We start from the raw sequence: 27,528 nt of genomic DNA on the forward strand, positions 1-27,528 counted from the left end.
GCCCCCCCACTGAAAATTGTTATCTAAATAGAAATGCTTTTTTAAGGGTTTGATGTCGAAAAAAGTAAATTTTCAGTTGTTGCATGCAGATTTGGCTTTGTTCAATTCAATTCTTTTATTTCCTGTGTTTTTTAAAAACATCACAATACGTATATAATTTTAATAATCTATTCTACACTGAAAAAGGAGAGAATTTATGATTGATCATTGTAACCGACATTCATAATCTTATTTCATTTTCGATTTTATAGAAGTTCTTTCAAAGAAGATAAACAGGTTTTATTTATCAAATATGATAATCAGTTAGAAGTTTGCCAGGTTCAGTCTCAGAATGTTCTCTAGATTTAGAACTGAGTTTTTGCAACAAACTCAAATATTCTAATCCCTAAATCTTTGCACCGAGTGGTGTAAACCTTTGATATTTCAAACTTAGAATATTTTATCAAAATAAATCAAAGATTGAATACAGTTTGCAACATTTTTACATTAAAGTTTACATTAGCCTTTTGCCTTGAGAACTCAGAAAGATAAAAATAATTTTTTTAAACTTACCATAGAAGAAAACAATTTCTACAACAACTCTTTTGGCTTTATTATTCCTGACTCCTGTGATAATGATATTCGCCAATCTTTCTTTTNCCTAGTTGCACCTCTGCTGAGAATATATTAACAATCGGTTAACCGACAAAGGAAAAATGTTTGGTTTAAAGAGGACCACAAATAGAACTTTGAGGGCAAATTGAAAAGTCTAGATGAAAACATTTAACATTTTTTGATAATTAAAACATATTTCAATTTAATTGAAAAGAAGAAAAAATTAATTCATGAATAGGAACTACTTTATTTGGTTTCATTTAACGTTTTAACCTCAATGAAAATCTAGTTTTGCCAAATTGAAAGTTTCCCCGAGAATGTATTGAATCCCCGACTGGTGAGTAATAAGAAAATATAATCTAAAATCTTTGTTTAAGAATTTACTGTTAATGAAAAACTGGGCCAAGATCATGACGTCATAGTCGTCATGCAATAATTCAATTTTCCCTTATTTACTGGGGATACTGGATATAGTAATAATGAATTTAATGGGTTTGTTACCTTTAATTTTATTTGCTTGGATTATACAATATATTTGCTTAAGTATACTTAACTCCGTCAGCGGTCTTGGTCACCCAATTCTAAGGAGGGGGGGGGGGGGNTTGATTCTTGATTCTTGATTCTTGATTCTTGATTCTTGATTCTTGATTCTTGATTCTTGATTCTTGATTCTTGATTCTTGATTCTTGATTCTTGATTCTTGATTCTTGATTCTTGATTCTTGATTCTTGATTCTTGATTCTTGATTCTTGATTCTTGATTCTTGATTCTTGATTCTTGATTCTTGATTCTTGATTCTTGATTCTTGATTCTCGATTCTCGATTCTCGATTCTCGATTACTGATTACTGATTACTGATTACTGATTCTTGACTACTGATTCTTGACTATGATTTTGACTCCTGATTCTTAACTCTTAATTTTGGCTCTTGATTCTTGACCCTTAATTTTAACTCACGATTCTTGATTTTTAAAATTTTTGAAAATAAAAAGGTTTTGAGATTCTTTAATACACTTCTAGTTTGATATATTTTACTAATTAAGAGATATGAAACTTTATTAAACATCTGAAATTATTTTTATCTGTTCTGGGCTTTAAGAAATAATTCTTTTTCATAAACAAAGTAAGCAGTGCTTAGGATTCATATATTTTTTATGCGGATCCAGGTTCTGTATTATACCTTATAGAAAACCCTGATTTTTATGTTATTGGAAAATATTGATTCATATCTATTTTTAGACAAAACTATTTCTTTATATATGGTTGGTATTTAAACTGGAAATATTGTAATTCAATTTAGGAATAGAAAATATTTTATTCCATTATTGGAAGCGGAGGGGAGGGGGGGGGTTTATTTTGCAAAAATTAGTTTAAATTTTTAATCATTTTAATCCCCTTCCCGTCTTTGTGAAAGAATTAAATAAGATTTCAATTGTATGATGTCCTACATATAAATAAATTTTTGCTTAAGTCTATCTGTCTTAAACGACTGAACCGATCGAGCCCAAAAATGATGGCAAAATATAGCTCGAAAAAAATGTCATGATTTTTTTTAAATGCGCAAATTTTAACAGAAGATTCACAAAATATGATTTATTTAGAAAAATGAGAGCTTGAAGAGCAACGGTTAACATCTATAATTTACTAGAAAGGGGGCGCGAATAGTTTGTCTGTTTGTTTGTTTGTATCCAATAAACGTTAAACCGGCTGAACCGATCAGGTCCAAATTTTGTGTGGGACCTCACGTGGCCCCAGGGAAGGTTTATGGTCAATTATACTTTAAATATGTAATCTAAAGATATTTTTATCTTAAATTATGTAATTTTGTAAAATTTAGAAAATGTGCGAAAAAAAAATAAAATCCGCAAATTTTTTTTATAAATTTTATTTATCTTGTACAAAGAGAAGATGCTCACAGATAAAGCCACTATTAAAAGTTCATAAAGAAGATGGGCGCGAAGCACCCTAAAAGCCTGGTTTACTAGAAAGGCGGCGTGAATTGCTCTGGAAGCCTAGTTTTCCCCCGACCAGACTTTTTACCGTGGACTTTGCAGGGGGGTATATTCTTACTCCCCTTCCCCCCTAATGGGGAATAAAAAATTCAGCCCAGGGAAGAAAATTCAAGGAAAAACGGAAAAAAAGAAAAAGGAAGATAAAAAGGGGGAAAAAAGGAAAAAAGGGCAAAAATGGAAGAGAATTCATAGAATCTTTAAAAACCTTTATTGTAGCGCAGGCATTTACTGCCTAGACTTATAAGACAGCAGAGTGTCAAAGAAACTTTTTCAAATTTTTTATTTATCGTTATTTTTTATCTGCTAGTTTTGGCTCACACAGGAAACTAGGAGAAACCTTTTTGAGGAACAGTAACGCATCTTTTTCCTTAAGATCAATATCATCAAAAAGCTTTAAGAATTTCGTAAAAATCTCAAAGGGGATCTGGTTTTTGACCTTTTCAGGGCACTGAAGCACTCCTTTGTACAACCAAAATACAAAACTTCTTTTGGTTGTGACACCCTTAGCGTTGAGTAAAAAATGTTGCAAAAATGACTAAATGACTGTAAATTAAAATCAAGGTGAGTGAGACAAAGTGACATGATATATGGTAAAATAAGTGATTCAGTGGCAATAATAGCTAGTTTGCGATAAAAAGCATAAAAAACGTTCTCCACTGGGGGGGGAATTCAACTACTAGGAAGAATATAATCCCCTGGATTTTTGTCAATAACAAAAAATTTTTTTTGAGAAAGCCGGTTTTATCTTAGTTTAAAAAAAAATATTTTCCTCTGTGTTATTAATATATAATGATATCTTTACTAACAAAAGGTTAACCTTGATTGAAAGAAACTTCAAGTTAAAACCTACTTATTTATTGAATGGTCAATCAAGTTTCTACATAAGAATAAGAGAGAATAAAAATGAAAAAACACTTATGCAATTTTTTTTTTAAACATAATTTTCTGAACTTAAAGAAATACGCACGAGAAGGGTCCGGGGCCATTTTTCAAAGAACGGATCCAGGATGTGCATCAATAATGGATTCTTGGCAATGGACCTTATAAGGGATAAAAAAATAAGAAATTAAAAATGTTTTTTTTCAGCAAATCAACAACACAGATGACGACGGGTTACTCATGAATATTGTTATCGAAGGAATGATCTGTGACACAGGTAATAATCATGTTTTGACAATAGTTATCTTTATTTCTACCACTTGCGAAGTTTTCTCATCAAAACACTATTATTTTTAGCCCGATCTATATAAAGTTATGTAAGCTAAAAGGTTGCTGGAAAATCGTCAAATCGTGAATTAAAATTAAAGAAACTAAATGTTTCTTGTCGTTCAGTAAGTCCAGGGTGAAGCTGTACTGTTTCTATATTTATCTAAAATTCAGTGATGGTGATGGACCAAACCTCTGTAGAGTAAAAAAGTATATGTTAGTTCCACATTTATTATATTTATCCTTCACCGTGTCTTAAATATCAGAGTGTTAGCGTAAGGATTTTATTCTTTCTTATGTTTTTAACATGTTGGTGTGGCCACATCTTTTATACAGTGCTTAGGATGCATTTAATTATGATGCGGATCCGGGATCGGCACCGGGAAAAATGGATCCGGATCCAGGTCATTTCTTTAAGATTTACTGAATCTTTTTTTTTTTAAGAAAACATAATTTTTAATTTTTTTAAAATTTTTTTTTTATTTCTATGCTAAAACTTGATGAACCATTCAGAAATGAGGAACTTTTTATAATCTCTCTTTTTTCGAAAGTACAGATTTGGGTATTAAGAGTAAAAAAGTTTTTTTTGCAGTTTTTGGTTGATATTTTACCCTTTGGATCCAAAGCACTGCTTTCATATTTACATAATAATGCTCTTCGCTATGGCTGGCCAAACGGCTGAAATTTTCTGAGAACTCACGGGTACCATGGGAGTGACATAGGCTAAAAAACTCGACATTTTTCCAAAGTGTTTTTAAAAATCCACGGGCAACGCCGGGCACTTCAGCTAGTATGTCAATAAAAATGATACTTTGAGTAACGATATTGGTCCTGTGACTAAGTAGTTTTACTAGTACAACACGTGTTTAATCTTTATATAACTCATATCTAATGTTTAGCTCATTCACAGGGTGGCCAAAATGTACGGATTGTACGGATTGTACGGATTGATTTTTTTTTTACCCTAAAATTGTACGGATTGTACGGATTGCACGGATTGTACGGATTTGTTTTCAAATTGTACGGATTGTACGGATTTTATCCTGGAAAATACACCGTTTTTTTTAAATTTTCACTCATTTCAGCAAATTTTTCATGAAAATAAAAAAAAAAATNGATACAGAGTGCTGAACTCGAACCTTTACCCTCTACATCCTCTGTACAACATGATCCAGTGTCCTACAAAACCCCGTCAGTTCCGAAAACATTTTCCAAACTACTGAGAAATGATAAATCCTCCACACCTAAACTTGAACCTGCCAAACCTAAGGAACCTGAGTCCATTAAAGAACAGATACAGAATGCTTTTGGATTTGATGACACAGGTATTTATACAAATTTCAATCTTTTGCTACACCCAATAAAGTAAATGTATCTCAAATAAACTGCATTTCATTTTTAAGGATTTTTTCTCTGTATTATTTATTTATTTATTTCATATGTTACATAACAAGAGCTTGTTTAATGAATGTAGACAATGCGGTGTGAGTATGATGTACATTTGTCCGAATTTTCTTCTGAAAATGTACGGATTTTTGTACGGATGGGTTCAAAAAAGTTTTGGCCACCCTGCATTCATATTTACGGCTTGTGGACGTTTTTTAGAAAAATAATTTTCCCTTACAAAATGTGAGGTATGTTTGCTGATATTGTTGGGTTTTATTCGCTGAATTGGGTAAAATAAATGAATTTGTGGGTAAAATTATCTAAAAGGATGAAAAAACTTGTTTTTTTTATCCAAAGCATCGAAAAACCTCCCTGAAATTTTTAAGGTTGTTTTTAAGAATCCTGAATGAAGCTTAACAATATTATTTATCACATACCAAAATAAATCATAAGTTATAAAAATGTTTTCAGGAACTATTTTGTATTCATTAAATAACTTTGTTTGTCGACACTCAACTATTTTTTACAATTTACTCAGGAAATTGATTCGGATAATAGGAATTCTTTCTAGATTGTTCTAGCGGTATATATTTTACAACCCCCCCCCCCCTCCCCCTTCCAATGTACTTTCTTTGATATTGACCTTCAACCGAAATGAATGCTGAGTGCATAAACACTAGGGTATATTTTTTAAAATAATTTTTTTTCTTCAGGTGTTTGGTATATTTGTTCGTCCGCCTAAACAATTTTTTTTCATAAATTTAGATGAAAATCTGCAGTAAGCAAGATTTTTTAGCAACTTGCTAAATAATTAAATTTTAAAGATTCTCAATTTACTAAAAAAAACTTTTTAAGTTATGGGGGGGGGGGGGCTTCTGTCACTGAAGTGAATTTAAATTCCAAAGCAATTTACACTTTCTTCAAACTCTGAAAATTTCAGGGTTAACCAACCCTGGGATTAAATATCTAAAAATGTTTTAACTTGGATTTTTAAATTATGTGTTTGCGAAAAGTTGCAGGTGGTATAAGCATAACCCGCACTGAATATGTAATCAGATAATAGCAATAATTTTTCATGTAATTCTTTGAATATTGGAAAATTGTAAAAAATTCTAGCATTTGCTCGAATTTTGATTGGGAGATATTCGACGACCGTAATATTGTCCTCTAAGGAACATTACGTGTGTGTATTTTACAGAAAACCTATTTTTATTTTTAGAAGTAATGACATTTTTTTATTGTAATATTTTTTATCCAAATATACCTTATCAACAGGTATCTCAATGGTTTCCTCGCTACAAAAGACGAACTGTTAAAAAAAACACTTTTTCATTGCTCGAACATAAGATGAAAAAACAAGGTTGATTCCGTTCGCTAACCTTTATCCTCTGAAAACTAGTTACGTGTTTACGACAGTCATACGACACGCCAGGGGGTTACAGCGAACATCATTTTTAAATGTCATACTTTTAATGAAATTTTTAAATATAGCCAATCATGAGGAGGAATTAATCCAAGCACATTACATTACAACCTTTGTACGAATTCAATTAAGCTTTTAACATCCCTGACATACTGAGATGGCAGAGTATCCCTTTTTATTTTTCGCGAACATTCCCTTTTTTAAACTCTTTACTTTATCTGAGTAAAGGAAGGGATAAGTCAAGTGAAAATAAAATCCTGAAATATCTACGTCATCGACAAAGATTGTAGAATATTTCTTTATTCATTGTAGAATTTGTTCCTGTGATAAATTGAACAGAAAAAATCAATGTGAATAGAACTAAGGTCGGGATTGTAGAATTTGTTCCTGTGATAAATTGATCAGAAAGTACCAATGTAAATAGAACTAAGGTCGGGATTGTAGAATTTGTTCCTGTGATAAATTGAACAGAAAGTACCAATGTAAATAGAACTAAGGTCGGGGATTGTAGAATTTGTTTCTGTAATAAATTGATCAGAAAAAATCAATGTGAATAGAACTAAGGTCGGGATTGTAGAATTTGTTCCTGTGATAAATTGATCAGAAAGTACCAATGTAAATAGAACTAAGGTCGGGGATTGTAGCATTTGTTTCTGTAATAAATTGATCAGAAAAAATCAATGTGAATAGAACTAAGGTCGGAATTGTAGAATTTGTTTCTGGGTTATATAAATTGATCGGAAAATACTAATGTGAATAGAACTAAGGTGAGTCTCTCTGTAGAACCTGTTCCTGGGATAAATTCATTTGGAAAATACCAGTGTGGATAGAACCTCTTTTTGGGGTAAATTGATTGGAAAATACTAATGTGAATAGAACTAAGGTGGGGGCATTGTAGAACTTGTTCCTGGGATAAATTATTCGGAAAATACCAATGCGGATAAAACTAAGGTTGGGGCATGGAATAACTTGTTTCTAAGATAAATTGATCCGAAATTACCAATGTGAGTTTAACTAAAATCTTGATTGTAGAACTTGTTCCCGGCGAGGATTGCTTATAAACTGGTTTATAGTAAACCATCTGAATTGCTACCCAGCGTTGCTCGTTGATTGTAAAAAAAAATTATTAAAAAAAGTCGACATATGAAAAAAGCTATTTTAATTTTTTTAGCCGATATTACCCCCTGGTTAAACATGGTTTCCCTAAAGAAAATGTCAGCGCATTTGGTTCAACCGTAATTCAGTAATTTTGATTTTTCAAGAACCTCTCACACCGTTGTCCACCCTCCCTCCCCCCTTTTTAAATATTATTATTCTATTGATTTATGTTTTTTGTATTTTCTATTTTATTTCGAGTTGTGAACCCCCCACCCCTCCTCCTTATTGGATTGGTTTTGACATGTCGGTGGTGAAAGGGGAATGGAACTATTAACAGAAATGTCGGATGAATTTGTATTAATATAATTTTTTTACATTATTCCGCGTAGCCTATATCTTTTAATAATATTTTTCTTGTTAATCCCGAGTAGTAGATATAACACTTGAATATCTGTATATTAGTTGAGTGTAACTTTCTTGTTAAAAATAAGAACAAACGCCCCCGTCATCTTTTTAAGAACTCCTGAAAAAAGCAGCTCAACCATTCTTGAGAACTTTTTAAAATCTTCATGAAGAAGGGAAGAGATTATCCTTTAACAGTTCCATAATTTATTATTCTCTAGAACTCACCTTTAACCAGTTGAAAATATAATAACTAAAACAAATAGCTAATCATTAGTTCTTAGAATTTGTATTTGATAACAACATAGGGATATTTTAAACCAGATATGGGAGCCATTACATAACCATATAATGTTCTGTACTAGATATGGGAGCCAGTACATAACCATGTAATGTTAAGTACTAGATATGGGAGCCAGACTGCCAGTACACAACCATATAATGTTAAGTAATAGATATGGGAGGCAGTAAACAACCATATAGTGTTCAGTATTATATTTAGGAGCTTGTACACAACCATATAATGTTAAGCACTAGATAATGGAACTAGTATACAAGTATATAATGTTTAGTATATAATGTTTAGTACCAGATATGGGAACATATGGGAACTAGTATACTAGTATATAATCTGTAGTACCAGATATGGGAGCTAGTATACAAGTATATAATGTTTAGTACCACATATGGGAGCAAATATACACAAGTATATAATGTTTAGTACCAGATATGGGAACATATGGGAGCTAGTATACTAGTATATAATGTTTAGTACCAGATATGAGAGAAAGTATACAATTATATAATGTTTAGTACCAGATATGGGAGCTAGTATACACAAGTATATAATGTTTAATACCAGATATGGGAGCTAGTATACAAGTATATAATGTTTAGTACCAGATATGGGAGCTAGTATATACAGTATAAAATGTTTAGTACCAGATATGGGAGCTAGTATATACAAGTATATAATGTTTAGTTCCAGATATGGGAACTAGTATACACAAGTATATAATGTTTAGTACCAGATATGGGAGCTAGTATACACAAGTATATAGTTAGAACAGGGGCGGGGCAGTGCACCCTGCTGCCTGGGCGGTCTGGGGGCCCACTATGGGGTCTCTTGCAGATTTCACTTCCTTATGATTCCTTCCTTATATAATGTTTAGTACCAGATATGGGAACTAGTATACTAGTATATAATGTTAAGTACCAGATATGGGAACTAGTATACAAGTATATAATGTTTAGTACCAGATATGGAAGCTAGTATACTAGTATATAATGTTTAGTACCAGATATGGGAACTAGTATACAAGTATATGATGTTTAGTACCAGATATGGGAGCCAGTGTACAGCTGCAAGGAATCATCAAGACCTTGTTGGACCCTGAGAACATGTTGGCCAGCGTAAACAAAAGTGAGAAGACGGACTTCCTCAATCACTTCTACAAACACTGTATGCATGTATTCGTTGCTCCTCTTCTTTCAAGTACAGTACATGAAAGGTAAATAAGGGTTACTTCAAGGTTTACAGAGTGCTTTGCATAGTTTGTCGTAAAACGATTAAAAAATTCGCAGATTTTTCTTTTTTATTTGCGGATTTACAAAATTTACAAAAATTATATATTTTATTCTAACAGGTCACAAACCATTTTGTCATTTATTGGATAAAAACAGACAAACCATAAATGCTAATAGATTTAGTGTATAGCATTTCACCACTTTAATTATACTCAATCAAAGGGGGATGTCCGGAAAATGCGGGAAAAATCAGGGAAAAAATTATTTTTCCCCCACTTTGTTGTTTTGATTCAAAAACTAGATCACAATTGAGGTCTGCATGCAAAAAATCAGAGAGAAATCTCTAGTTATAAAGTCAGAAGGCTTCTTTGGCCTTAAGGAGGGGGAAAATGCGGGAAAGGGGGGGGTAAATGGTATGAGGAGAGGGGGAAATGCATTATAAGATCCAGAATTGAGTTACCCGACCCAATGTAGATGACTTTAGACACCCCACATGGACCTAACACAAAGTTTTTTTTAAAATGTCTGAAAAATGCGGGAAAAATTAAGGGAAAAATTATTCTTCCCCCACTTTGGTTTTTGATTAAAAAACCAGATCACAATTCAGGCCTGCGTGCCAAAAATCAGAGAGATATCTCTAAAAACAAAGTCAGAAAGCCCCCCCCCCCTTCCCACCCTTTGTATGGAAATGTGGACATTCCCCTTTAAAAATTAAAGCAGACTGCAGAGGTGTTCGATTTAATGTGTGCATGAATGCAGTACAGAAAATATTGTTTAATTCTGAGCTTTTCTGAGATATTTTTATCCTGTAATTATCTTGTATTTTGATTAGTTTCAATATCTCGAAATAGAATTTTAAACTTAGCTTAAGCTTTAGGATTTTAAAATAGAAACTTCTTGGAATAAAAGATTTAAATCTTGCGTTTTAATTCAGTGATTTAAAGGTCTTCTTATCGCTTAGCTTCCAAAGCTCAACTCAATCGGGTGAAATTGTCGTATAACAGCGCAATTAATATATCCTGGGTCTAATCGGGTGAAATTGTCTATAATTAATATATCCTGGGTCTAAAGTTTAGCCGTCAATGGGAAAGCCAAGTAATCACAGATTTAACACACACAAGTTTCAACACTTAGGTTATTTTCTTTTCTTATTTTTTAAAGCTACATTATTTATAGGGTGACCAAAAAAACAAGGATTAGCCTTATTAAGCCTCATAAAGTTTGGCGTGAAATTATGTCAAATGTTCGAAAACCTCTTTGTTTACTTCGAACAATTAATAATTTTTATCATTCTATTCAAATCTATATTGCAGAGAGATAAACAATATGCTTAGAGAGGCCCCACCTATTTTTAAGGTCCATCAAACTGTTCGCAACCATTGGGCCGGGATTGCTGCAACCTCTCTTTTTATGTTTCTCTTCATAAAGTTCTAGGTTTAAGACTACGTATACACCTTAGATTTCAGAAATCCGAGCAGAAAAATCTAAGAGGGTTAAGATATAATATATGTAAATACATTTTTATATTTCTGAAAAAATGTTGGTTAGCTGAAGTTAACGGAGAGATTTTCGAATATTCTACTTAGGGATCGAACGACAAAAACTTGCTTAAACGACCCCTTCCAACATTAAAAATTGTATGCTAGAGTTCATTTTCGAGTAGATTAAAAACAATATGCTGGAGTACATTTTCGAGTTCTTTTAAACGATTATTGGGGCTTATAAACGCTAATCCCTGTTTTTTGGGTCACCCTGCAGCTCCTTTAATTTTTCACCACACTTCCTTTTAGTTAAAGGGTTTGTCGATGTAACTAGACCCTCCCTATTTAATCACAATGCTACCCCTTTTCCGACACAAATTATAGAGTTATCCATATTTTTCTCTTTGAAACTTAAACTTTTTCCACTGCGGTTTTCAAGTGACTCGTGGATAATTATGTAACATAAACATATAAAGGTCTAAAGGTACTGTTGTCAACTAGACATGAGATGCTTTAGATTGAGAGTCACATAAAACTATGTGGACAGTCCCTTTAATTTTCACTAGTTTTTCATTTCTTCAGTACTAGTTGTGTGGCGGGGGCTTATATATGGAATTTGTAAATATTTAGATGTTTATTACGTAATAAATCAATATTAATTTGTTAATATTGAGAATCAAACTTTTGTGTCTTCAATGCCCAGCCGATGGTTTAACCTTTGATAATGAATACCTCAATGGTTTTCTGGGGTTTAGACAAGTACAACTCATGACTTTAACCCTCAGGTTCAAGTAGATATTGAGTTCAATCGTACAAACGCTTTGTCCTCAGGAGAAAAATGTGATGCTCTACATAAAAATAATATGAGATATATAATATATAATCAGCTTAATTAATATGATCTTTTTTATCTCATTCTCACAGATATAACTATAAATATATTTATTAATATTTCCCCAAAGAATGACGTGCATTATATTTCTTAATTTAAAAGAATTAAAAAAATTATTTTCCTGATGTAAGAACTGTTGATCGAAATGGCGCTAATCAACAGCACCTAAAATCGATATTTATTTGAAACGTTTAAAATGAAAAATCCATAAAAATACATATTTTTGCGATTTCTTATCAACATTTATAAATATATACAGAAATGGATAACCCAAAAACATATAGATTAATGCTTTTTGATCTGATCAAATACCTACAGTTGAAAATTCTCCTCATTAAATGTTTTTTTTTTTTTTTTAGACCTGAAAAGTGCGATAGCTGTACTGTTCAAGTTCTAGGATTAATCATTGAACTCCTCACGTTTTTCGTCGAGCACCATACTTACCATATTAAGAACTATATTCTACACAAGGATCTGCTCAGGTATTCAAGGAGAAATCTTTTCATGAACAAATGCTGAAGAAATATTAAAAAATTCTAGTCTGGTTAAAATGTGAATGTCACTTTTTTAATATATCATTATTTTTATTTAATTTTTATCTTACAATAATTTGGAGTAAATATAAAATAGTTTTTATTCATGATAAAAATGACTTCTTTATTATTTTCCAATTTTCATGTTGTTTCTAATGATGATTTACAATATTTTTCAGTGTTGTTTATGGTATTATGTTTTAATACGGAACAATCGTCTTATTTTCTAATCCTTTTATCTTTGCTTTCAAATGGTGTAAAACTGTTGATATTTCACAATTATGCGACTTACAAACTTACAGGAATTCGAAAATGTCTAAATTGTGGCGCGAAATCATTTCTTTTATTTCAAAGCATTGACACAGTCGATACATATAGTGTTCGTTTTTGGTTTGCTTTTGAGTCGACATTTTATTTCAGGGTCTAAATTTGCATAAATGTTTCAACATTTGATTTTCTTACAAAAAGTCAATTTTTACCCTTACAGAAAATACATGGAAAAAAAGGAACCCAAAAAAGGTGTTTTAATGATCGGTCCTTTTTATATTTTTTATTAAAAGATATTGCAAAATTTAATCAAAGCAAAAATTAAGAGAAACTAGTTTTTTATCTTCAAAGTTTTATTTAACTTTTTAAAAAACGAACCAAGACCATTTTCAACACCAGATACTTGCAGTAAGAACCAAATTCCTGTGGAATAGGAAGACGACTTTTAGACTCTAGAAATGACTTAAAAAAAACATGAGGCATGGCAATTATGCAGTGTTAACAGACCCATTTCACTATATAAGTGATTTATTAAGTTACAAGTAAAACCATTTGCTTTGTAAAGACATCAAATGCACCTACGTATTGTGTTAATGTCGTCTTCATGTCAATATTCTGACAAATGTGCGTTTTTAGACGTATCCTTGTCCTCATAAAGTCCCGGCACACCTTCCTCAAGCTCTTCGCACTCAGGTTCATGCGCAAAATAATCGGGCTCAAGGACGAATTCTACAACAGATACATTATTAAGGTGAGAAATTTTTATCTTTCTTTCAACTTTTTGTTTTTGGGCTGAAGGAGAGAGTTACTATGAACAATTTGGATTTATGTACGGGTGGATCGTTTATTGAGCAAAATTAATGAAATTTTGCACATGTGCATCACTATACCACTTTTCCTTTTTCAATGAATATAAAGGTTTTATTTTACTGGGCCATCGAGGGGTGGTGGGTTAATTTCTTCAAATGTTAAAAACATAATGTACAATGTACAATGTTCAGTTTTCAATTCATGTTTAACAGAGTTCTTTCCAAAACTGAGTATATTTGAGGGAAATTTTTGAATAAAATGTAAAAAATTACCTATTTTTAAGAGGAAAAAAAAACAATTTAGGCTTACTTTACATTAGAAGGTGGGCGGGAAGCCAGATATTAAACCTCCTGGATGTAAAATGTTGTTTTGTTGAATTCTCCAGAAGTCCATTAAACCTCTAATATGCTCTGCCTTGCTTGTCAGCCTAAATTCAATCTTGTCGTTTTATAACCAAGGAGTTTCTTTTTATATCAACGTCAGGGGTTTATATTTTTCCCTGAAATTTTATTGAGTGACTGTGGAAAAATCATTTATTTATTTATTTTGACATAAGAATCAAAAAGATGGGAAAAATAAGGACAATTTAAACATTTCGCACCACAAATATTAGGTCTTTCCAATAAAGATAAGTTGCACTCTCCTTAGCGTAATTGTTCAGAGGAAATCCATAAATCTCTGTTTATCATAATTGTATAAAAATAGGCAAAGATTTCCAAATTTGCCACTTATTAAAATTATACGTTGAAACCCCGATAACTTTTTTTTTTGCAGAAAATCATAACATTTTGAACATAATTTTCTACTGTAATAGGTTATTTAAAAATATCTATTAAATCCTTTCTTTTGGTTCATTTATTCATTTATTCATTCCCTCTTTGATGCAGTCTTTTTTAATTCATTTTTTCATTTTTAATTTATTTGTATTCATTCATTTATCCTTTAATTGATTAATTCATTCATTAATGCATTTATTAATTCATTCATTTCTTCATCCTTTCTCTCATTCTTTCATCCTTATATCCTTTTTTCATCCTTCCTTATATTCATTCATTCATTCATTCATTCATTCATCCTTTAATTTATCAATTCATTCATTAGTTCATTTTTTATTCATCCTTTCTCATTCATTCATTTATTCAATCATCCTTTTATCCATTCATTGATTCATTCATCTTTTTATCCATTCATTGATTCATTCATCTTTTTATCCATTCATTGATTCATTCATCTTTTTATTCTTGGTTGTATAAGAAAGAATCAGTAAAGAGTACTTCTGTATGGGGAAATAAAGGGGGTTTATATAATTGGTTGGGGAATACGAAGGGAAGGGGGGGGGGCACGGTATTTACTTTCTTGTGGTTAGACGGCAAATAAAGGATTCATTATTTGACAGGGATAATCCAAGTAATATACATACTAATGGACCATCTTTGGGGATAATTATTATATTATTCTTATTGGATTTAGTTTTTGTTTTTAAAAATAATTCGAGAGGGATATTTGTAAGAAACACTATTTCTTTTTATACCGCTGGGATTCTAGATTGATAATAAGCATTGCAATACTTTTCTGCTCTTGGTTAGAAAAAGTAGAGGGGGAGGGAAATATTTAGAAATAGTTAATCAAAAATAAAATGCGAACAAAAACATAAAAAAATGAGTACAACGGCATAACATCTGTTTATGTCATTGTAATGGGTATTATTAAGTGCAAAAAAGTTTCTGCCGGGATTTTTATTTTTTGCTAGTTAGTTTAAGATCAAAATGAAAGTATTTTCACACCGAACGAACGTCACAGCCAAAACTTTTTCGTACCCATTTCCACAACATATATAGTTTTATTCAATTTTAGTCAAATTATTTAAAAGCAGGTCGATAAAGTTAAGTAACTTTTTTACCCTACAATGAGAAAAATTAGGTAAGAAATTTAATATTTTAATAGCAGTGTGAAAAGGTTACTATTTCGCCCTGTTGTTGGGCAATAAAGTCACCTAATCACCCGTCAACGGGAAATATTAGGTGTGATAAATTCCATCAAAATTGAATAAAACCTTTAAGGAAATGGGAAATGGGAACATTTAAGAAGCAGATAACAAAAAAATGGGAACATGAAATTAGTTGGGGAAATTGGAATTTGGAGGGAAATTGGAGAACAGAAAAATGGGAACAATAATCTAAATGTAAATAGGGAATCAAAGAAAGATATCGGAATAAAAAATAAGTAAAACATAAAAGAAAATGAAAGAATAACTTGAATAAAAAGTATATTTGCTATTAAAAACAAACAAACAATTTTTTATCAACTATACTTTTCTTTGTTGCAAGATGAGCTCTTACGTAATGAATAATTTAGTTTCTATCCTAGAAATTATAATGTCGACTTATTTTTGCAAAGGGGGAAAACATTCAAGATTATTAGGAGAAAATTATCTTAGACAGGGTAAAAAGTAGAACGGGGGGGGGGGGCATTTCTTGATCTTTTGATCCGTATTTCTTGATGGAAAAGTTATTTTTCCTAATTTTTAGTTACTCATTTTTTGCATTTACAATCATGGTAAAAGTTGTGAAATTTGATACACATTTAATTTCTCTTTCTCATTTATATGCCTTTTCAATGGTCATATCTCATATTCCTCTTTCTTTTATTTTTGTTCTTTTTGTTCTTTTTGTTCTTTTTGTTCCTCTTGTTCCTCTTGTCTCCTCTTGTCTCCTATTGATCGTCTTGTTCCTCTTGTTCCTCTTGTTCCTCTTGTTCTTCTTGTTCTTCTTGTTCCCCTTTTTCCTCTTGTCTCCTCTTGTCTCCTATTGTTCGTCTTGTTCCTCTTGTTATTCATTATTTTACCGCTTTTTGACTAACATTACCGACATATGACCCCCCCCCCCCCCATCAGAAGGAAATTAAGTTAATTAAAACTTATCTTGAGATAGTTGTGTAAAATAACCACCCGCTCTGCAAAGTTTCCGAGAAAAAATTCTAGTATTTTCATCTCAAAAGACGATAAAATTGAGTACAACTACTTGTTCGCTCTGGATGTTTTGTTAGCAAAATTGGTCTTGGAAACTCTTGGTAAAATTTTCTTAACTTCCCTGTAAAGTAGTTGTAAAAAATTATTATCGAAGGTTCCCAAGACGATTTGACTAAAAACCATTTCCCCAGGGAGATTAAGGAAAATAACCACCCCCAAGGTTTTCTTAAAATAAATAAATCCCGGGAATCATGGTTAATTTATTTTTCTCTAAAGGCGTAAAAAAGAATTCTGAAATGATATTGTTGACATTGTGAGATTTAAGGGACTGGAGGGATAATCACAAAAGTATCCTTAAAAGCTTCGCTGATCAGAGCCCGCGATTTATAAACTTCGGCTCGAGCCGTAATTCCTTAAACCCGACTTTTAGGCCCAATCTTTGACCCAACTCTGAGTGTCACGTGATTGACAGTTGCAAGATCTTCGGCTCGACTTTAGGAGTTAAGCCCAATGAAAATAAAACCGACCTTGGATGGTTTTAGTGGAGAATAAGTCTCAATGTTGCGTCTTGTTCTCATAAAAACTGTGAATGCGCCAATTCCTACCATGAAAATCCGCCAAATAGAATATTAAACCGGTTTTCTGAACTCAACTCTGTAGAAAATAAGATGCAGCTTGAATCCGAAAGCTAAAGTCGTAAATAAGGTCCAACGACAGCTCAGACCCGAGCCGTATTTTCCCGAGTTTTTTAAATCGCGGGCTCTGCAAAGACTAATAAATATGTTAATCGGTTCAAAAACTAATTGATTTCAAATGTAATTGTGCTAACACTTTTTAAAGCAAGAAGAACGACAATATTTTCCAGGTTTTTGATCTGATAAAGGTTTGTCAGATTGTCTTCGTTTAACATAGTTTAAAAGTCTTAAGTTATGATAACTCCTTTATGTTTTCCTGACGTAGAAAGGCGCAAGTCACCGGTGTGAATGGGGCATTGCCATCCTTGATTGGAGGGACACTGGAATTACGCATACAGTCCCTTTAATATTATTTTTTTAGACGTTCAAAACCCTGAAGCTTCGCTATGATCAACATCAGGATAGAATCAAGGATAGAGGAACAATTGAACCTGTTACAAGCATACTCAGGGGTACTCCAGGATCAAGGTAAGAAACAGGGGTATGGAGGGTGGGGTCGGGGGTAATGAAAAAGTTTTCTCAAAATTTTAATACGTTTTTTAATTAGTTTCCCTTAAAAATTTTATTTCCCCAATTCATCGAACATAACCCCTGATTTTTTTTGCGTGTTCAGTGCAATCATACCTTTTTACAGGGAAAATGTTATTTCCAAAGAGAGGAATGATTTTTAAAGAAAATATACACCCCTGCACTGGGTAGAATACCTTCTGAGTTAAATTCGCTGCCGATCTAAAAGCTGAATTTTGTTTTATGACTTACATAAAGTATTTGAATTATATACTTGATGAAAGAAATTGGTAAACAATTTCAGGGAACTATGAATATTGGAAAATAAAGGGTCAATTTCCGTTCAGTTTCATCCTTTGTTGTTAATCCTGTAAAAGTGTAGACACACTTCAGAATACATTTTAATATCTAACGATAAGTGAAGGAATGGTAGAACCTGTTGCTAAGAGTTGAAATCATGAATATTTCATGGTTTTCATCATCCTTTATTTCATGAAGAACTAAAATATGCTTTATCCAGGTTTAGGAGGGATGAGAGAGCAGTGGACGAAGACGAAGAAATGTGGTTTAACGAGGACGAAGACGAACTCGACGAAAGTAAGTAAAGCAACATTTTGGCTCTTTCGATCCGGGCCCGTAAAATTTGCGATCCCCTAATCCATGGTCCTAGATCGAAGAATTTACTTCCCTCAAAACACGAAAAAAGTTTTGGATATTTATACGCTGCTGATATCTTATATCTCATAGGCTAAATAAGTTTAGGTAAAAAAAAAAAAAACGTATTTCTGAGCTACTCCTTCCGTATTTTTTAAGGTTAAAACCGGGTCAAAATAAAATGAATCCGAGGCACTTCAAAATTTGACATAATCTGCTTTTTAAAAACTGATTATTTGGTCCCCGTCACTCTCATGACCCACCGCCATTCCATCATTTTTTGGCATCTTAGCGAGATAACACTTCTCCAGACTAGGTTAGGTTAAGATAGTAAGATAGTCGCGCGATAATTCCAAAAAAGTATAATGGGGTATATGATACCTACACTTACATTTTACAAATTATTTCATTAAAATTTTCAAAATTATTATTTCTAGACATTGTTGGACCCTCTCCCTCCTGCCTACCCGTCCTTGAGGAGAACAAAGTTACTCAGAGCACTGCACCCGACCTTATCCCAACCATTGACAGGTTGATGGAGCAGGACAAGATCAAAGAGCTAGCAGCTAAGGAGAAGGTGGTGGGTCCTGATACTCCCAACGGGAAGGAAGTTGAATCTGAATCTGAGACGAATGCCGCGAAGCGCCTGGGATCCCTGGTGGATTATGATTCTGACAGTGATGATGAGCCCGCAGCAGAAACTGAAGATATGCAGCCCCAAGCTAAGAAAATAAAAGCAACGTAAAATGATTGCCTGCGCGGGGGAGGAGGGGGGGGGGACTACGCTCAAAGTAATTATTATTATGTTGTTAAAAATTGGGCGACATTGTATTTATGATACTAATAATACTATTAATACTATTAAACATGTATTTTCTACTAAATTCTTAGTGTATATATTAAACTGAAAAATTTAAAACAAAATTATAAAATTCCAAATTAAAAACTACATTTAAACTGACTTTTTTCTTTAAGTGGTCCAGGGTTTTATTTAAGAAGAAAGGAACAGGATAACTTAATACGCGTTGTTTAAGGGGGGGGGGGTATTCACTCCAGTACATTATATAGATAATGACACTAGCTCCTGGGGTGTTTAATCTTCAAACACATTCATTCAAGTCAATTTAACTATGATAAGATTATTCATTTATAGAATTGACAAAGGTTTCATACTTCTTAAATATAATTTTTAAATAATGACGTAGAATGTTTCTAGCGTTCTTTCGATCACAATCTCGTAATCGCAACTTTGGAACCCTAGTCAATATTTTTCTTTTTTAACTAAAATTTGTTAAACTTTGAAAAATTTACTTACCTAACAGAAAACATTCATTATACGGGGAGCGGGGGTTTAATTGCCTTTGACACAGTATTTAATACTCGAGTAATAGCATAATGTCGCTAATGAGACTTTTTATTTATCGTTTTACTTTCAAACAATTCGTTGAAAATAGTACGCTGTACTTGCGAAACAAAATCTTTGTATTCTATTTTTTTAATCTTCCGTAATTTGTCGTGCAACAAAATATTATTGAATGAAAGGGAGAAAAGTTAAGGAGAAATACAAATTTTCAATTGATGTGTTTAAAATTGTAAACGCAATCTTAAAAATATTTTCACGCGACATTCGTCTGCTTGAAGCTGAAAGCAGTAAAGTAATTCTCCTTACCTCTCAACAGCAAATACCTGAAATTACGAAATATAATTTCATCTAGTGTTTTTTTTGTAAATAATGTTGTATACATAGTTGATAAGATTCAGGGATATCTTTCTCTGTCTATTAGTTTGTTCCTTAATAAACATGTACACCATTACATTGTGCAGAATTAAATTAATTATTTAGTTTGCTAATTCTACCATGATGCAGCGTACATTTTGTATTTAAGAAAGCTTGAAATAAGATAGGATTTTGTACTGTCAGTCGTCCGCTGTACAATTTTATAAGGCTGCTATAATTTTCCAACTGTACAGTATATACATCTTAAACTTGAGTGTACACAATTCTTAAACTATCTCGGTGGATTGACTTATCGTAAATATTTAAATCCTGCTGCCAGCGTAAAACAATATTTTGTTCTAGTAAATCTTTGAAATACAGAAATTAAAATTTAACTCTTGTTTAACTCTTTATACAATATACAGTGTATTATAAAAAATACCTAAGCTGAAAGGACGTTTCGTGTTCAGGGTTACCCACAAAGAATAAGACTGTGAAGACGACATGAAACTGAAAGTATGAGGATTCTAAGGAAAATTAAGTCTTCTGTCTTGAATATATTTTAATGGATTATTTGATAATTTATCAGAGGAAGGAACAAGCTTATATCTTCAGGGAATCATGAATATAAATTATGTATAGCCGCCCCCCCCCTTCGGGAAATTCATGAAATGAATTAAAAGCATCAAGGGATGAAAGACACACCGAAAATAGTATTGAACAAAGGACCTGAACTGAAATATAAAACTGTTTACTCATACAGTGATAGCCAGAAAACAATGGAACAGAATGACGACAGCAATCTTCAGCGTGTTGATGATTTTACAAAGCAAGTTTAATAGTAACTTAGCAAAGCAAAATTTAGGTGAAATTATTTTATTTACACTGTACAATTGTTATGTCTGATGTTAATTGGACTAATTTAAGTCCTAACTTAAGATTAAAAGTCGTCTTTTCTGGTATCACTGTAAAAATTCACATAACTCGTAATAAAAAGGGTTTATTGAATTATTAGTAAGCACTCCAAAAAGAATAGATAATCACCAACATTATTACTTTTGATTCAATATGGGAAAATGTTTAAAATGTTCCATATTGTTCATTATGGAAAACTCGTTTTAATTTGTAAACAGATTAAATTCCTATTCAAATTATAAATTGGACAGCGACTTAATTGTTTATTTCTTAATTACCGAAAAAATACTTATTTCTCTTTTCATGTTTCATTTTTGATATGTGATAATAAATAAGAAATTGGAAATTTTTCTTTTTTTAAAACTTTTAGGGGGGGGGGGGTTCAAATCTGAGATATCGGTATAGTCCGCCCTTGAACTCATATCCTTTGCGAGTAACCCTGGACCTCAGGTTACTGTTTGTTAACCATAATCTTCATCATATATTATGATCTTGATATCCACTATTGGCACTGGTGAATTTTAAGCAGAATCTGTCTGATATCATGATTTTGGATATCCGCAATTTTTCTGTTCTTTCATTGGTTAAATGCAAAATTCCTAGGCTTCTGGTTGGCTTTTCACAGGATATTGAATACAGATTTATATAAGTTAGGGGATCAAGAATTGATCTCGATATCCACAACACAAAAGTTCTCAGCTCGGAACACATTTTTTCGTCGTGCATTTAGTAGATTATAAAGTTTAGCATTTTTTGTATTTATTAGTGGATTTAAAACTTTTAAAAATCTAAATTTTTGGAGGTTAAATAAAGGTTAAATAAATACAGATGTTATACTTCATCACAATTAGTGGGAACCCAAGGAAAGCTCCTTGTTATAAGAGTCGTATCAATAATGAACAAAAGTAATTCCATTTCATTTCATGTCTTGATCTTCAGAATATAATGAAAAATTTATTTTATTTTATTCATCAAATAAAAGGTTGCGTTTCTGTTCCAATTAAAATGAACATGGAGTTTCCTAGAAAGGGAACCATTCATTATTTTCAAAGAAATATAGTCCACCCTGCCCAATTAAAATGTTTAATTAATCAATTAATTCTTAATTAACTAACTTGAATTTAAAACTCTTCAATCTTCATCAATGACATATATTCATAAATTTGTTATCGAGGATATCTTGGCGACGGCGCGTTATGACCCCTCTTTCGATGCTTATTATTTTGAACCTTGCAGTTATCCCCCCCCCTCAGTGGCTATGCTTATTTTTATCTAATTTAAATTTCTATTAGTGGTTATCTGTGTTTTAAACTCACTTGCGGATTTTATGCAGAAGAGACAAATAACTTAGTTAACAGAATTTAATACTTTTAAAGACAAAATCAACGATATTTTCCTCAATGTTGAATAAATAAATAGTCCTAGGGTACTGTTGTTAATCTGATTTGCCACTTACCCCCCCCCCCCTCCTAAAATCTTCGATTTTGTTACTCCCTAGTTTCACTTTTCTTATCCCTCAATTGTACTTAATGAAAATTATAAATAAATCTTTATGTATAAACAATAAATACTACGCATAAATGATAAAAATTTGGTTGCTCGTGAGCAAATTTAGTTTCAAATTCTTGTAATATAGTTTGTAATTAATACTTAGCTATTAGTACATAGGTCAAAATTATAATTTGAGGGCCAATGCCTTCTCTTCTTGTCAGTTATTCATCAAGTGTGCGATTACCATGCGGAATCTATGCATAAAGTAGTAATCTATGTTTGTCTGTCTGTTTGTCCGATCATAACTCAGGAAGTCCTCGGCCGATTTACCTCAAATTCTCATTTGGGAACTTGGGAAAACGACGGGGATTTTCTAAGCCAAGTTTTAAGATTTTAAGTGTAGCTCCCAATTAAAATCGAGTAAGTGCGGGTAAACGGCGGTATTAACTACGAGTAACCTACCTGGACAGCGCGGGGTTCCTAAGATATTAGTTTCTAATAAGGACTAAATTAATCTGCAGATTATCAACTCCACAGTATTAAAGTTGCCAGCTCTGATTCTGCAGCACAATTCTAAGTTATATAGTGAACCTGCAGTCTACACTAGGGTTTCTAGCGAACGAAATGTTTAGCAAAAAAAGCGAAAATTTTCGTTTGTATTTCGCAAACTTTTTCGCGAAATTTCGCGAGAAAAAATGTTGCGAAAATTTTCGCAGAATATGCATCTTTTATTCTCAAAATTTTGTCTTTTTTGATGAATTTTCGCAAAAATTTAGCATTTTACATTTAAACTCCGTATCCGTATTTTTTCGCGAAATTTTCGCATTTCATATGTGGCGAAAATTTCATATTTTTTCGCGAAACAGAATAAAAAATGCGAAATTTTCTCGAAACGGTTTTCCTTTGTAGGTGGAAACCCTAGTCTACACCCTGTAAAAGTTGTTCCGAGTTTCATGTTCTTGACATTAAAGAAAAACCATTTTATTTGCAGTAAAGCATTCATGGTGAAAATGTAACTCGATTGGATGGAAGGGGAAAGACGGGGGGGGGATTTATCTTTATCTATATATATTTCAGCCCCTGAGACAAAATAGAAGAACGGAAACGAAACGTGAAAAGGGAAGAGCATTAAGAAATTAAATTTGTTTTATAAAAGTATATTTTACAGGTAATTAATAGTATATTTTACAGGTAATTAATAGTATATTTTACAGGTAATTTATAGTATATTTTACAGGTAATTTTTTCTTCCAATTTAAAAAATTGACTGCAATTAATGATTTGGCCATTTTTATTTATTTATGTTTGAACATATTTAATTAAAATCATTTCTTTCATTTAGAGAAACTTACCCTTTTCCCTCTTTTTTAAAATAAATTAATGATTTTCATCAACATTGGGACAAAATAAAATTTATTCCTTAAACTCATCCCACTGGTTGCAGGTTGAGTTTTCTAAAATTCAAATTTTAAGATTTTAGGAGAACCATGACTGAAGGTTTTCATGCTTATGTTTTTTTTCAGACATCATTCATGCTTTTAATGCTATTTTTCAGACATCATTCATGCTTTTAATGCTATTTTTCAGACATCATTCATGCTTTTAATGCTATTTTTCGTGTCATACAAATTGTCCGCTACTGGTGCAAGTAAAAATTGACTGAGTACATTCATTCACTGAATTCACTTATGGTTGCAATCAAGGGCTTTCACACTTTTCAAATCTTATTGAAGAGAGAAGAACATAAAAAAATAGTTTGCTGTTCATTCAGAATTTAAGTTTAAGTTGAGTTTTTCATTTTCAAAAATGTCTTTTACTATCTCTAGTTTAAATACTAACTATTATTAACATAACAGCATAATAAAATGTCGATTTTTTAGAAACAATGCTTTTTTGAACCTTTATGTGTACCTTTAAAGTATTTTATACTTATGCCTGATATCAAAGAAGCCAAATGTTTTGAATTTCCGGTTATGCCCGCCCCCTACATTTATTTCTGTATACGCCCTGGGCTGCAATTAGATTGAAAAATAGATTTTTCTAAAGTTGAATCGTTTCTTAGAAATCTGCAATTATAAAAACAAAAAGATCAGCGATATTTTAACTTCCTATCTTTTATAATTTAGTATATCTTCAAAGAAACGCTACTGCACTTTAGCATTTAAATATAAACCTTGGTTGTTTGTATTCAATGAACTTTAAAATGGCTGAATCGATGTATGATGAACCCACAAGCAAATAATACTAGAAATGGTGTCAAAGCATCATGTAAGCCTATTGTATTGAATGTGAAAGGTGGAAAATGTTTGAATGAAGATTGAAGTGTGGGTTTGTTTGCTTTAAATTACAAAAACAAAATTGTGAGGACATTTTTAATCCAACCCAGATCGCAGACACGTGTTCAGAAGACTGTGGACTTTTTATTCTAAACTTGTATCCAAAATGTACCGGGTTACCCTGAAAAAAGAGTGAGACTGTAAAGACGACCTGAAACTAAATACTATGATGATCTCAAGGTTAAATTGTGTCTTCTCTTTTATATCTTCTTGTAATGGCAATTGTAAAATTATTCGCCAAAGAAAGAAACAAGTTTTCAGTTGCTTTATTTATTGGTAACTTTCCCATACTCATGTTTACACTACTTGTATTTTAAGTAAGGCTGGGCATTTTCCAACTTTTTTAAATCGTTCGTTCCGTTCCATTCCTTTCGTTCCCGTAAAACAACTATCATTCCTCAGGAAATACGCCTAGCCCTGAGGGCAGAGCTTGTTCCTACTTTATTTTAATCCTTCGTTCCGTTCGTTCTCGTGAAAGAACGAAACGGGCGTTCCCCAGGAACGACGGCTGCCTCTAACTTTAAGTTATATTCTTGAAAAATTGACCGGGAAAACAGAACCGTTTGACTAAATATAGAAATTATCGATCCGAAGAAAAGCGTACTGTAGTTGTCGGGGAAAATATGAACATGAAACAAGCAGTAAAGTATATATAGATACAGGGTGTCCCACGAAACATGACAGTATGCAGGACGACTTGAATGTCGTCTTGATTTTTGATATAATTTGCTGCGTTTATTTGTTAACCTAATTTTAGAAGTAAATTTCTAGAGATAATAATCACAAAATTTCCCTTGTCCTGCCATTTCCAAAATGTGGTCTGCCTTTTTTGTGCTTTCAATATTGCCCGAGATATGAAGAATTTCGTTCAGATTTCGACAATTTTGCTTTTATTTAACAAAATTGAAATCTGAACCAAACTCTTTATATCTCAGGTAATATTGAAAGCACAAAAAACGCAGACCACTTTTTGAAAATGCCAGGGCTAGGAGAATTATGTGATAATTGTTTCAAGAATCATACATGTTAAAGTAGATAGAAGACTAAATGTCACAAATAAATTCAAATACCAAAGACGACTTTCAAGTCGTCTTCCTATTGTCATGTTTCGTGGGACACCCTGTATATCTTAAAACAGTAAAATGATTGTCGTCCGCGCGTTCTCTTTTACTTTAAACTTAAAAATTACTGTGAAGGTTTTTTTTTGTAAATTTTTATTAGAAAAGAACTTTTATGTAGATATTGTTATTCTTGAATACTTAATAGAGATAGATAGATAAGTTTAGTATTGTCTAATTCACAACGTTTTCCTGTGAACCCTGGGTTTAAGAGTAAACAAAATGTGATCTGCAGAATCATGTAGTAGAGACAAGAGAGTAATTAATTAACAATATCCTTCTCATTGTCACGTAGAAAAGGGTTTAAAGGTAATATTTTGAATCAAGCTTGTACTTTTTCAATAAAGGATCACTTGAAATTGACCGTGGAAAAAAATGTTTTAAAAAACCTATTCGGTCCAGCCGTTTGGCCGGCCAGAGGGAACATATATACGAATTTCTTGTTTTATCTATATATAAATTTGGCTTGTCTGTCTGTTGGTCTGTCTGTTTGTTTGTATCCAATAAACGTCAAAACGGCTGAACCGATCGGGCCCAAAATGAAGTAGAGGGGTGTCCCACTTAAGTTGAAAGACGACATGTTGATTGTCTTTATTCTTCGAAATATTGTGCGGAATTTATTGTTTAAAATCTCCGGTATAATTTAGAAAGGAATAAAAAGGCAACTATAAAATACCACTATTTGATTTCTCAATATTTTGATTTGCAGAAAATACATAAATATATAGATTAATAAATAAATGGGTGAATGAAAGGATTAATACACAAAAGAATGAATATAAGGATGAATGCAAGGTTGGGTGAATGAATGAATGAATGAAGAAAAGTTGAATAAAAGTTGCATAAATAAATATTACTTAGTAGTTTTGTATGTAAAATCTAACTACTGTATTGTACTGTACAGATATTGCAAGATTATGCTAATAAATACCGCCAAAACTTTATCTTTCTTGTGAAAAGGAAGGGAGCGGAAAATGTCCTTCAGTTGTAAGAATTGTAAATAGTCCTATAGATCTTCGGACTGCTTTGAAAAGTTGCATGCAATTTTAAGACTGGGTCGACTGTGAAGTGTCACAACGCCTTGAGTAACTGCACAGCTCGTTTTTGTATTCATAGACATTTTCATTTCAGAAAAAGAAAACACTTATCTTTAGTTTTTAAGACGTAATTGGCAAAATTCTCACGATTTTTGCGAACCTTTGGATCCCTTTTGGGAACCTTTGGATCCCTGTGACGTTGGCTAATAATTCTTTCGGTTTTTAGGAAACTACTTCCTCACATGAAAAGTATTTTGTCTTAAATTCCAAAAGTAAATCCTTAGTTTAAGATGGATAAAACATGAAAATTCTTAAAATTGTCGATTTATAGTTTTTCAGAAAAAAAAAATTCTTTCTTTCGTTAGCTGAGTTTAATATTAATCTAAAAACTATTAAAATGACGAGAATAAAATATATAAATTTCCCTTGCTATTAAATAATGTGCAGGGTTACCCACCA

At 32.1% G+C, this 27,528-nt stretch overlaps 1 protein-coding gene across 1 annotated transcript in view; it reads left to right on the forward strand.

Annotated features, from left to right (window-relative positions):
* The window catches only part of LOC111695747 (serine/threonine-protein phosphatase 4 regulatory subunit 3A), a 38,185-nt gene extending 17,916 nt beyond the window's left edge, over positions 1-20,269 (forward strand). The window contains exons 14-21 of the mRNA XM_023465175.1: positions 3,693-3,762; positions 9,458-9,632; positions 12,381-12,503; positions 13,458-13,604; positions 17,440-17,482; positions 17,656-17,762; positions 18,322-18,398; positions 18,893-20,269. Coding sequence (XP_023320943.1) covers positions 3,693-3,762; positions 9,458-9,632; positions 12,381-12,503; positions 13,458-13,604; positions 17,440-17,482; positions 17,656-17,762; positions 18,322-18,398; positions 18,893-19,200 — 1,050 coding nt within the window. The 3' untranslated portion in view covers positions 19,201-20,269. The remainder of the gene's footprint in view (positions 1-3,692; positions 3,763-9,457; positions 9,633-12,380; positions 12,504-13,457; positions 13,605-17,439; positions 17,483-17,655; positions 17,763-18,321; positions 18,399-18,892) is intronic.
* Positions 20,270-27,528: the final 7,259 nt, after the last annotated feature.

The sequence above is a fragment of the Eurytemora carolleeae genome, unplaced genomic scaffold, assembly GCF_000591075.1.
Source record: "Eurytemora carolleeae unplaced genomic scaffold, Eaff_2.0 scaffold87, whole genome shotgun sequence".
In the NCBI taxonomy this organism is placed as follows: domain Eukaryota; kingdom Metazoa; phylum Arthropoda; class Copepoda; order Calanoida; family Temoridae; genus Eurytemora; species Eurytemora carolleeae.